We start from the raw sequence: 12727 nt of genomic DNA, 5'->3' as shown, positions 1-12727 counted from the left end.
AAGACCCTTAGTCTAGGCCTGTGACTCTACCCGCTGTGCTACCTCGCTGCTCCAAATGAATACATGCCCCCAGTATAAAAAATCATATAAATAAATTAGAAGAGGAAGGAAGAAGTTATCTTTAGATCTACGGATAGGGGAAAAGTTCATAAAAAGAGATAGAGAGGATCATATAAAATAGACAATCTTGAATATATAAAAATAAAAAGTTTTTACATACCCAATTAAAAGGGAAACCAATTAATGAAAAAAATCTTTTCTTTGCAGCAAATTTTTCCAATATTGGTCTCATATTAAACATATATAAGGAACTGATTCAAATTTATAAGTCTGAGAGCCATTCTGCAGTAGGTAAATAGTAAAAGAATATGGAAAGCAGTTTTCAAGTAAAGAAATCCATGTTGCCAGCAGTCATGAAAAAATTCCCTAAATCTGATAGAGAATTACAAAATAAGCAACTTTGCATTTCACGTTCATCAGACGGCACTGGAGTTTATTGCATAGAGGAATTACATGGTTGGACTTGCATTTGAGGAATATTACTTTGGCAGTTGAGTTTGGGATAGACTGGGTAGTGAGATATGAGGCAAGCCACCAGCAGTCTATTAAAATAATCAAAGAGTGATGTGGTAAGGACCTGCACCAGCATGGTGGCATTGTCAAAAAAGAGAAGGGAGACTATATGAGAGATGTGAAGATAAAATCTATAGGACTTGGCAATAGATTGGATAGGGAATATATTGTGTTTGGTGATCAAATTTTTTATTCAACTCTGGTCTTTTACTTAGAAATGCTTGAAAATCCTTTATTTTGTTAAATGTCCATTTTTCCCCTTGGAAGATTATTTTCAGTTTTGCTGTGAAGGTGATTCTTGATTGCAATCCTAACTTCTTTGCTTTCAAGCATATCATATTCCAAGCCTCCAATTCTTTAATGTGGAAGCTGCCAAATCCTGACTGTAACTTCATGATGCTTGAATTATTTCTTTTTGGCTGCCTGCAGTACTTTCTCCTTGATCTGTGAGCTCTGGTATTTGACTGTGATGTTCCTGGGAGTTTTCATTTTGGAATCTCAGGCAGTGATTGCTGGATTCTTTTTTTTTTTTTAATTGATTTTATTTATTTTCCGTGTTCTACAATCACTACCATATAACTTAGATTTTTTTCCCCCTCCCTTCCCAATACGGCATACAATTCTATATAAGTTCTACTTATACATTCCTATCAAATATATTTTCACTATAGTCATGCTGTATAGAAGAATTAAAATGAATGGAAGAAATCATATGACAAAGCAAAATGTAATACAAAAGAAATTGAATTCCATAGTTCTTTCTCTGGATGTGGAAGGCATTTTGCCATAAAAGACGATTGGAAATTTTTTTATTTCAATGAAGTTCCAAGTCTACCAGAAAAAATTCTTGTACACTGTGGTTGTTGGCTGTGCACAAAGTTCTCCTGGTTCTGCTCCTTTTGCTCAGCATGAGATCATATAAATCTTTTCAGGCCTCTCTGAAGCCTTCCTGTTGATCATTTCTTACAGCACAGCAATATTCCATTACATTCATATATCATAATTTATTCAGCCATTCCTCAATTAATGAGCATCCCCTTGATTTCCAGTTTTTGGCCACCATAAAGAGTGCGGCTATAAATATTTTTGTACATGTGGGACCCTTTCCCATTGATTACCGGATTCTTTCAACTTCTATTTTGCCATCTGGTTCTAATATATCAGGGCAGTTTTCTTTGATAATTTCTTGAATGATGTTGTCCAGGCTTTTTTTTTTTGTCTTCGCTTTCATGTAGTCCAATAATTCTTGTATTATCTCTCCTAGATCTATTTTCTCTCTCTCTTTTTTAATTTCCACATTAGTCATGGTGTGAAAGATGAATCAAAACCAAAGGAAAAAACCACGAGAAAGAGAAAGCAGAGAGAGAGAGAGAAAGTAAGCAGTATGCTTCTATCTGCATTCAAGCTCCATAGTTCTTTTTCTGGATGTGGATAGCATTTTCTGTCATGGAATTGTCTTAGATCATTGTATTGCTGAGAAGAGCTAAATCTATCAAATTTGATTCTCACACAGTATAGCTGTTACTGTGTACAGTGTTCTCCTGATTCCATTTCCTTACTTAGTATTGGTTCAAGTAAGTTTTTCCAGGTTTGTCTGAAATCTCCCTGCTCATCATTTTTTATACAACAGCAGTATTCCATTACATTCATATACCACAACTTGTTCAGTCATTCCCCAGTCGATGGACATCCTCTCAATTTCCAATTCTTTGCTACCACAAAAAGAGCTGCTATAAATAAATGGTTTTGTACAAGAGGGTCCTTTTCTCTTTTTTGTGATTATGTTTTATTGTATCTTGATGTCTTAAAGAGTCTTTAGTTTCCACTTGTTCCATTCTAATTTTTTAAGGAATTATTTTCTTCAGTGTGCTTTCTTACTTCCTTTCCCATTTGGTCAGTTTTATTTTTTAGGGAATTATTTTCCTCAGTGAATTTTCGTTTGTCTTTCCCCATGCTATTGATTCTTTTTTTGTGATTCTCTTGCATTACTTTTATTTCTTTTCCCAATTTTTCTTCCACTTCTCTAATTTGATTTTTGAAATTCTTTTTAAGTTCTTACAGGGATTTTTCTTGGGCCTGAGACCAAATTAGATTTTCCTTTGAGTCTTCAGATGTAATCATTTTGACACTGTTGTCCCCTTCTAAGTTTATGCCTTGGTCCTCCCATCACTATAGTAACTTTCTATACTTAAACTCTTTTTTTGGGGGTGGGTGGGTGGGTGGGGTTTGCTTGGTTTTCCTGCCTTTTTTTGTGACTTGGTGTTTTTATGTGAGAGTTGGACTTTGGGTCCTGTATTATCCTAAGCTTTTTTTTGTGCTGGGGCCCTGGGTCTTGCTTCTGGCTTTCATTGGACTGCAAAGCTTAGCATTTTGCTTTCTCTGGATGGTAGGCTTCCCTTCTGGCTTGTACTAGGAGGTTGGAGGCCTCCCTGTTGACCTCCTCAGGGTGTGGGGTTTAGCTGCTGATCTGCCCTGGAGTGGGACCATATTGCTGGGTTGCTGTGGAAATAGAATCTCTCTGCTGGTAGACCCCAAGGGTAATGTTGGCCAACCCTGGGGTAGTGCTTTACTACTGTCAAGGCCTGACTGGTGGCTGGGGGGGGTGAGATCACAGGAGGGGGGCCTTACTGAGCTGCACAGACTTCACACTTGCTTATGGGTCTGCTGGCTTGTAGGAGGGCAGGTCTTCCTTGGTGGATTTCCCCAGGCTTGGGATTTTGTTGCAGGCTACTGCTGTGAGGCTGACTGCTGCTACTGTTCTTGGACCTTACTCACCCTAGTGAGACAGACCTTTCCTGCTGAGCTGCTAAGCTGCTTCTCTGCTCTTAGGTCAATTCTGAGGTGGTTTTCTAGTTGTTTGGAGGGGAATTTGGGAGGGCTTCAGAGGGTTCCTTTCTCACTCTCTGCCATCCTAGAATAGGAAGTCCTGGTTTTCTTTATAATTGCTCCTTGTTCCTGTTAAGAGCTTTATTGGAGTGTTTGTGGAGGATCAGGTCTCCTCTAAGACCTAACACTCCATCATCTTTCTAAATTTTCTCCATTTTAACCATTTTCCACAATCTTTAAAAGGTTACTGACAGTGACTTAGTAACAATGCTATTTTTCCACTATCTTTGGAAATAGAAGGTAATGTGAGGAAGGTACTAGTTGCTGAAGAAATTGGTAAAAGATTTTACACAAAAGGTAGTGTTTCTGCTGAATTCTAATTTTAAGATTTTAGGATTTCTAAGAGGTGGAGTTGAGGAGTGAATGTATTTAGATATGGTGGATAGTGGATAGGAAATAGTGTGTCATGTGTAAGAAACAGTAAATGTGCCAATTTGGCTTGACTGTAGCGCATATGAAGAATAGTTTGTAATAAGGTTGGAAATATATTTTGCGACTAGGTTGTGAAGGGCTTTAAAGGCCAAACAAAGGACTTTATATTTTGAGAGGCAGTAAGAAGCCACTGGAGGTGATTGAGTAGTAGAATGATATGGTCAGACCTGTGCTTTTGGAAAATCTTTTTCTACTTTGTGGAAAGTAGATTAGAGTAAATAATCATGAGACTGGGAGGAGACACATGTGGAAGGTAGTTTAGAATGAATAAGAGATATCAGCCAGGAAGACAAATTAAGAGTCTGTTGCAGTAGTAGAGTTAAGTGAATTAAGTGAAGAGAAAAGGAAAGAGATATGAGATATGTTGTGGAAGTAGAGTTGACAACTGATCGGATTTTTTGGGGTGAGTGATTGGAGATTGGAGGATAATACCAAGGTGACTAGAATGATGGTACAGCTTTAACAGAAATAAGAAAAGATTTATTCTAGTCTTATTTTTTAAATGAAGTTTTTTACTTCATTAGGCTAGTTTCAACTAAATTTGATGAAAGGACCATGACTATATAGGGTATATAAAAATAGGTGTATTGGGAAAGCCTTAAGTTTTCTTTTGTCTTATAAAATCATCTTATAGATGATAAGCCTTTTATATGATAGTTAGGAGAAGATAGTAGGTTGTCCTTTATCACTAAACCTACTTTGTGTTAAATGCTCTAAAGGAAAAGAGGCATGCAAGACATTGTTGCTTATTCTTTCAGCTGCTCTGAATTTCCAGTTATTCCTCTTGTTTTCTGGAGAATGCTAGGGTTATGGGCATTCAGTTCAATAGTCAGCCTGCTTGTGTGGAATGCTAACTACAGCTATCAGACTGGCACATATCTCCAGTACAGGTAGGTGCAGTATTCCAAAGAGAAGTAACAGGACTGAGCTTCATATCAGATTAGTCATAATCACTTCCCTGGATATAGGGTGGGAGGTGAAGAATGAAATGGAAAAAAATTTTTTTTAAAAATTAATTTATTTTTAGTTTTCAATATTTACTTCCATAAGAAGGTGAATTTTAAATTATCTCCCCCTAGTTCTCTCCCCTCCCCCTAAAACAGCATCTAATCTGATATAGGCTGTACTTACACTATTCATATTAAATTCATGTTACTATTCATATGAAATGTATTTTCACATTAGCCATGATGTAAAGAAGAATTAGAACTAATGGGAAGGACCATGAGAATGAAAAAAAACAAGAAAACAAAAGAAATGGAGAACAAGTAGTATACTTCCATCTGCATTTAGACTCCAAAGTTCTTTCTCTGGATGTGGTAGCATTTTCCATCGTGAGAGTTGTCTTAGGTCCTTGCATTGCTGGGAAAAGCTAAGTCTGTCAAAGTCAGTCTGTTGCATGATTTGGCTGTTTCTGGGTACAGTGTTTCTGGTTCTGCTAATTTCACTCAGTATCAGTTCATATAAATAAGTCTTTCCAGGTTTTTCTTTAGGCTTCCTGCTCGTATTTCTTATAGCACAATAGTATTCCATTATATTCACATACTACAACTTGTTCAACCATTCTTCAATTGATGATCATCCCCTCTATTTCCAATTCTTTGCCACCATGAAAAGAGCTGCTATAAATATTTTTGTACATGTAGGTAAATTTTTTTAAAAATATGAATTTAGTAACCTATTTAGAAAAAATTTTTTGAGTTCCTGATAGGAGTATAGTGCTGTCTTAGATGGGTTAGCCTCTGATGTTAAGGAACTTCAAATATGAAAGGAAGATGGCCTATACCAAATGTCTGTTTATTAATATTTGACAAAAATTCATTCCATATTTATGGGTTCATTTGTATCTAGTAGTTAAAAAGTAATAACTGCATTTTATGAATGTTTTTGATCTTATACAGTCAAATGTCTAAAGTTTTGGGATTTGTAGTTGATTGATAGTCAGGTTAGAAATTTGGTGGTTGCTTTGATGTGCCAGTAGAGGGCACTGTGAATAAAAAAGTAAAGACATTTGCGTATCTGTTAGGTGTTAAGTATTCAACTACTGTAATTGTCTTGTAACTTGTTTTTACCATTAGGCAAGAGATACTTAAATCATTACATTATGGGAGTCACAAAGGGTTACTTGTAAAAAGCCACATACTTTTAAGTTCTTAAATAAACTGAATCATGCCACATATTAAAAGCCAAGTATTTAATTAATTTTTCATGAAGATTTTTTGTAATTTGTAAACACAGAGAAGTGAGCATGGCATTTATAATAATTGCAAATATTTAAGAATTGAATGTTACTCATTAAAATAGTGGTACTATTATCATTTTTAAAAGTAGTAAATCACATGAACCCTTTGTGGTATTTAAAGTAGAATCAAAAAAGAACAAAAAGTAACCAAGTCATTTCACCAAAGAACATAATAACTGTGCCTTAAACAAAAAGCAATGATAGTGCTGAGCAATATAAAGAATACTTCAATGTATAAACTAATTCTTTCTTGGTGATAAAAACAAAAGTATATATGCCCATTGTTTTGTTAGCTCAAAGAATTGAATTGTTAAAATCTGATACTCAATTAAATATTTACAGGGAATACAACTGTTTACAGTGTGTCATGGACCAAAGAGTGTTAGCTAAGAGTAGGAAAGGAAACTAACTGGACAGAAGCTAAATAAAAATAGGCCGTATTTTCTTTTTTTCTCTTTTGCCAAATTAATATGTTTAAACAAATTTATTAGCCCAGCCTACTTGGAAATTCTCTCCCTCCCTCTCATCTTTCTCTTTATGTATATGTAGGAGCAACTACACTCTTACTGGTGGTTCTTTTTATCTGAAAATCAGAGAACAAGAGGTAAGGTTCTTTCCATGTAAACTTAGTATCTGATATTCCCTTCCTCTCTTAGTCTGTCCTTAAGAGTAGTGCAAAAGACTCATCTTTCTAAACTGGCACATGTGGAAGGGTGGAGCATTTGGGGTATGAAGATAAACTTTTTCCTTTTTTTAAAGATTGATTGAGGATTTTATAAAAATTAGGTTAACATTGTGATTTTCAGTTTTTATTTGTAGTTGAAGAAATTCAAGCCTTATTTAGTTTAAGCATTTTACTTAGGATCATTGTCTTTTGCCTAGGATATGAAGTAGACTTACTGACTTTTACTTAAGTCACCAAAAACTTTAATTTCTTTTTTTAAAAATTTACTTATTTTAAGTTTTCAACATTCATTTCCACAAAATTTTGAGTTCCAAATTTTCTCCCCATCTTTCCCCTTCCCTCACCCCAAAACGGAATTACCCCTACCACCAATCTGCTTTCCCTTCTAACATCCCTCCCTTCCCTTATCCCTATCTTCTCTTTTGTCCTATAAATTTCTATACCCCATTACCTGTATTTCTTATTTCCCAATTGTATGCAAGAACAGTACTCAACAGTTGTTGCTAAAACTTTTGAGTTCCAACTTCTCTTCCTTCCTCCCTTCCCACCCATCTCCATTGGGAGGGCAAGCAATTCAATATAGGCTATATGTGTAGTTTTGCAAATGACTTCCATAATAGTCATGTTGTGTAAGACTAACTATATTTCTCTCCATCCTTTCCTGTCCCCCATTTCTTCTATACTCTCTTTGGACCTTGTCCCTCCCCAAGAGTGTCCCACCCCAAGACTTCTAATTGCTCCCTCCTCCCATTGCTTTCCCTTCCATCCCCCCCACCCTGCTTATCCCCTTCTCCCCCACTTTTTTATATTGTAAAATAGATTTTCATACCATATTGAGTGTGCATTTTATTCCTTCCTTGAGTCAAATGTGATGAGAGTAAGCTTCATGCTTACTGTCTCTCTCTCTGTGTGTGTGTGTGTGTGTGTGTGTGTGTGTGTGTGTGTATAATCCCACCAACTACCTAGATACTGAAAAAAGTTTCAAGAGTTACAAATATTGTCTTTCCATATAGGAATGTAAACAGTTCAGCTTTAGTAAGTTCCTTATGATTTCTCTTTCCTGTTTACCTTTCCATGCTTCTCTTGATTCTTGTGTTTGAAAGTCAAATTTTCTTTTCAGCTCTGGTCTTTTCATCAAGAATGCTTGAAAGTCCTCTATTCCGTTGAAAGACCATTTTTTTCCCCTGAAGTATTATACTTAATTTTGCTGGGTAGGTGATTCTTGGTTTTAATCCTAGTTCTTTTGACTTCTTGAATATCATATTCCATGCCCTTCAATCCCTTAATGTAGAAGCTGCTAGATCTTGTGTTATCCTGATTGTATTTCCATAATACTCAAATTGTTTCTTTCTAGCTGCTTGCAATATTTTCTCCTTGACCTGGTAACTCTGGAATTTGGCTGCCATATTCCTAGGAGTTTATCTTTTTGGATCTTTTTCAGGACGTGATCGGTGAATTCTTTCAATATTTATTTTGCCCCCTGGTTCTAGAATCTCAGGGCAGTTTTCCTTGATAATTTCATGAAAGATGATGTCTAAGTTCTTTTTTTGGTCACGGCTTTCAGGTAGTCCCATAATTTTTAAATTGTCTTTCCTGAATCTGTTTTCCAGGTCAGTTGTTTTTCCAATGAGATATTTCACATTATCTTCCATTTTTTCATTTTTTGGCTTTGTTTTTTGATTTCTTGGTTTCTCATAAAGTCATTAGCCTCCATCTGTTCCCTTCTAATTTTGAAAGAACTATTTTCTTCAGTGAGCTTTTGAACCTCCTTTTCCATTTGTCTAATTCTGCTTTTTAAAGTATTCTTCTCCTCATTGGCTTTTTGTACCTCTTTTACCAATTGAGTTAACCTATCTTTAAAGGTGTATTTTCTTCAGCATTTTTTTGGGTCTCCTTTAGCAAGTTGGTGACTCACTTTTCATGATTTTCTTGCATCTCTCTCATTTCTCTTCCCAATTTTTCCTACACCTTTCCTACTTGATTTTCAAAATCCTTTTTGACCTCTTCCATGGCCTGAGATCATTGAATATTTATTGTGGATGTTTGGGATACAGAAGCCTTGACTTTTATGTCTTTTCCTGATGGTAAACATTGTTCTTCCTCGTCTGAAAGGATGGGAGAAGATATCTGTTCACCAAGAAAGTAACCTTCTATGGTCTTATTTTTTTTTCCCTTTTTTGGGCATTTTCCCAAGCAGTTACTTGACTTTTGGGTCCTTTGTCAAGAGTAGGGTATACTCTGGGGATCTGTAAGATCTCAGTTCCTTCAAGGAAGCACAATCAAGCATGTACACTGGTCTGGGAGCAACCAGAAACTTTTGTGCCCAGAATCTGCAAGTAGTAGAGTTTCCTCTCCATAGCCACCTGTCCTCCAGGTCTGCCAAGCCAGCACTGGAGGCTGAGATTCAAATTAGCTGCTCAATTCCCCCAGGGGCTTTAGGCGGGGGCAGGGCTGCCACACAGGGCTGATGTATGGATGAGCTACTCAGTTCCCCCAGGGGCTTTACAATCCAACAATGGATATGGGGTACTGTGGGAGCTGCTGCCACCCGATGCTGCTGCGCCTGAGGTCGGGAGCTATGGGGAGATCCTACTCCCTTCTTAGCCAGCTGAAAGAACCCTCTCACTGACCTTTGGGTTGAGGGATCTGGGAACTGCTGCTACTGCTGGGAATTCTGCCCCTGAGGTCTACTCGGGTCCTCCTCCAGACGCTGTACCACATGGCCAAGGCTGGGCTAGGCTCTGCTCCGTGTCCAGTGTGACAGACCTTTCCCAGACCTTTCCCGTTGGCTTTTCAGGTCACCCTGGGCTGGAAACTTCCTCCACTCTGTTGTTCTGTGGCTTCTGCTGCTCTAGAATTTGTTGAGAGTCTTTCTTTACAGGTATTTTATGGGCTGTGGGAGAAGAGCTAGTGTATGTGTGTCTTTCTGCTCTGCCATCTTGGCTCCCCCAAAAACTTTAATTTCTTTTCAGATTATATGCCCTAAAAACAATTACAGGAAGTATTTTTAATATAGAAAATTTTCCCTTCTACTCTTTCCCCACCTTTTGAGAAGAAAAAATATGATACTCATTGTACATATGAAGTCTTGCAGTATACATCTTTATTTATCCATGTTGCAAAACAAACAGAAAGAAAAATGAAGAATGTGAAAAAATGAACTTCATTTTGTGCTCATTGAATCAGCTCCCTCATTGGAGTTGGATGCCATTTTTCATCATGAGTCCTTTGGAATTCCAAAGTCTTTCCAAGTTTTTCTGAAACCATCCCCTTTATCATTCCTTATAGTACAGTAGTATTCCATTACAGTTGTATGCTATGACTTGTTGAACCATTCCCCACTTGATGGCATCCCCTCTGTTTCTAATTCTTTGCCAGCACTCAAATTACTGCTTTGAATATTTTTGTACTTATGAGTATTTTTCTTTTTTCTTTGATCTCTTTGGGATATAGACCTTCGGGTGATATTGTTAGGTCAGAAAGTATGCACAATTTTGTAGCCCTTTGGGCATAGTTTCAGATGATCTCCAGAGTGACCATGAATTTGCTTCTTCACCAGTAATGCATTAATATACATATTTTTCTAAATTCTCTCTAGCATTTGTCATTTTTCCATTTCTGTCATGTTAGCCAATCTGACAGAAGGTGGTAAGGCGGTTCCTTAGAGTTCTTTTAATTTGCATTTTTCTAATTTTTAGTGATTTAGAACATTTATTCCTATGACCATAGACAACTTTGATTTGTTCCTCTGAAAACTGCCTGTTCCTATCCTTTGACCATTTATCAGTTGGGGAAATCCTTGTATTCTTGTACATTTGACTCAGTTCGCTATGTGAGAAATGATACCTTCATCAGAGAAACTTGCTATTATTCGTTTCCCCCATTTTTCTCCTTTCCTTCTAATTTTGGCTGCATTTGTTTTGTTTGCACAAAAACATTAATTTCATGTAATCAAAATTATACATTTTACTTCTTTTGCTCCTCCTTCCGTCCATCTGTCTGTCTCTCTTATTTGATCATGAACCTTTATCTGATAGGTAATTTTTTCCATCCTCTTCTAATTTGTGATATCACCCTTTGTGTCTAAATCACATAACCTTTTGAGTTGTTGCCCAATGTCTAGTTTTTGCCAAACTACTTTCCACTTTCCCTAGCAGTTTTTGTCAAATAGCAAGTTCTTATCCCAATAGTTTGGTTCTTCAGCTTATCACCCACTTAAGTTTTTGTGGTCATTAACTTTTTTATATTGTGTACCTAATCTTTTCCATTGATTATTCATTCTTTTTTCTTAGCCTGTTCCAGATTGTTTTGATGATTGCTGCTTTGTAGTATTGTTTGAGAGCTGGTTCTATAGGTTGCATTCCTTCCTATTTTTAAAAATTGATTCCCTTGATACTCTTGACTTCTTCTTTTTCCAAATAAATTTTGTTATAACTTTTTTCTAGCCCTTTAAAACAATTCTTTGGCAGTCTGATTGATATGGCATTGAATAAGTAAATAATTTAGGGCAGCATGGTAATTTTTATTATGTTGACTCAGCCTGCCCATGAGAAATGAATAGTTCTCTGATTGTTTACATCTGTCTTTATTTATGTGAAATATGTTTTGTAATTATATTCCTGTGTATCTTGGCAAGTACATAGTGCTAAGTATTTTATATACTGTCTGCATTTATTTTAAATGGAATTTCTCTGTCTCTTCCTGCTGTGTTTTGTTGGTAATATGTAGCAATGCTGATTATTTGTGTGGGTTTATTTTATGTCCTACAACTTTGGTAAAGTTCTTTGTTGTTTTGACTTTTTTCAGTTGATTTCTCTTGGGTTATCTAAGAATATATCTACAAAGAGTGATAGTTTTGTTTTTGCATGTCTGTTCTTATTCCTTCAATTTATTTTCTGACAGATCTGACATTTCTAATATATTGAATAATGGTATTAATGAGCATCTTTGCTTTATATTTGATCTTATTAGATAGGTTTCTAATTTATCCCCATTATAAATAATGCTTTCTCTGTGTTTTAGATAGATACTACTTGTCATTTTAAAGAAAGCTCTATTGATTACTTTCTAGTGTTTTTAACATAAATGAATGTTTTTTGTCAGTTTTTCTGCATTTATTAATATAACCATATGGTTTTTGTTATTTTTGCTCTTAATATGGTCTGTTCTGCTTATAGTTTTCCTAATATTGAACCAGCTCTGCATTTCTGATGTCAGTCCAGCCTGAATCTTTATGATGTATTGCTGTGGTTTCTTGCTAGCATTTTATTTAAAATTTTGCATCACTATTCATAGTGAAATTGATCTATAGTTTTTTTAATTTTTGCTCTCTCTGGTTTAGGTATCAAAATCAAATTTGTAATATAAAAGGATTTTGCTAGCCCTCTTTCTCTCCTAGTTTGAATATCACTAGTTTGCAGTATTCAAATTAATTGTACATTACAGTAGAATTTACTTAATCAATCCATCTGCTCCTGGGAATTTTTTCTTAGGGAGATCATTTATAGCTTGTTCAGTTTCTTTTTCTATGATAGGGTTATTTAAGTATTCTATTACCTCATTTAATCTGGAAAATTTTTATTTTTGTAAATATTCATCTGTTTCATTTAAGTTGTCAGTTTTATTAATATAAAATTGAGCAAAATAGCTCCTAACAGTTGATTTAATTTCATCTTCATTGATTGTGCATTCACTCTTTTCAGTTTTGAGTGCTTGTAACTTGGTTATCTTCTTTCATTTATTAAAAATCAAGTTAACCAGTGTTTTATATATTTTATTGCTTTTTTCGTAGACTTAATTCCTAGTTTTATTAATTAGTGGTCTTTTTTAACTTTCCAGTTCTATTAATCTCTCCTTTGGTTTTTGGGATTTCTGTTTTGGTGTTTAATTGGAGATTTTAAATTTGTTCT

The 12727-nt window shown here is 35.6% G+C and overlaps 1 protein-coding gene across 7 annotated transcripts in view; it reads left to right on the top strand.

The window, feature by feature from the left end:
• Positions 1–12727, top strand: part of SWT1 (SWT1 RNA endoribonuclease homolog) — a 152790-nt gene that overhangs the window by 78028 nt on the left and 62035 nt on the right. The window contains exon 17 of one of the 7 annotated variants that reach the window (XM_072648388.1): positions 6683–6844. The exons of 5 other annotated variants lie outside the window; for them this stretch is intronic. In XM_072648388.1, the coding sequence (XP_072504489.1) occupies positions 6683–6770 (88 nt within the window). In that variant the 3' untranslated portion in view covers positions 6771–6844. Of the gene's footprint in view, positions 1–4649; positions 4827–6682; positions 6845–12727 lie in introns of those variants that run through there. One more of the 7 variants, XM_072648387.1, reaches the window with a different exon arrangement.

Source organism: Notamacropus eugenii, chromosome 2, assembly GCF_028372415.1.
Source record: "Notamacropus eugenii isolate mMacEug1 chromosome 2, mMacEug1.pri_v2, whole genome shotgun sequence".
Taxonomy (NCBI): domain Eukaryota; kingdom Metazoa; phylum Chordata; class Mammalia; order Diprotodontia; family Macropodidae; genus Notamacropus; species Notamacropus eugenii.
The sequence above is the reverse complement of the archived record's forward strand: the minus strand, read 5'-3'. Positions and strand labels throughout refer to the sequence as shown.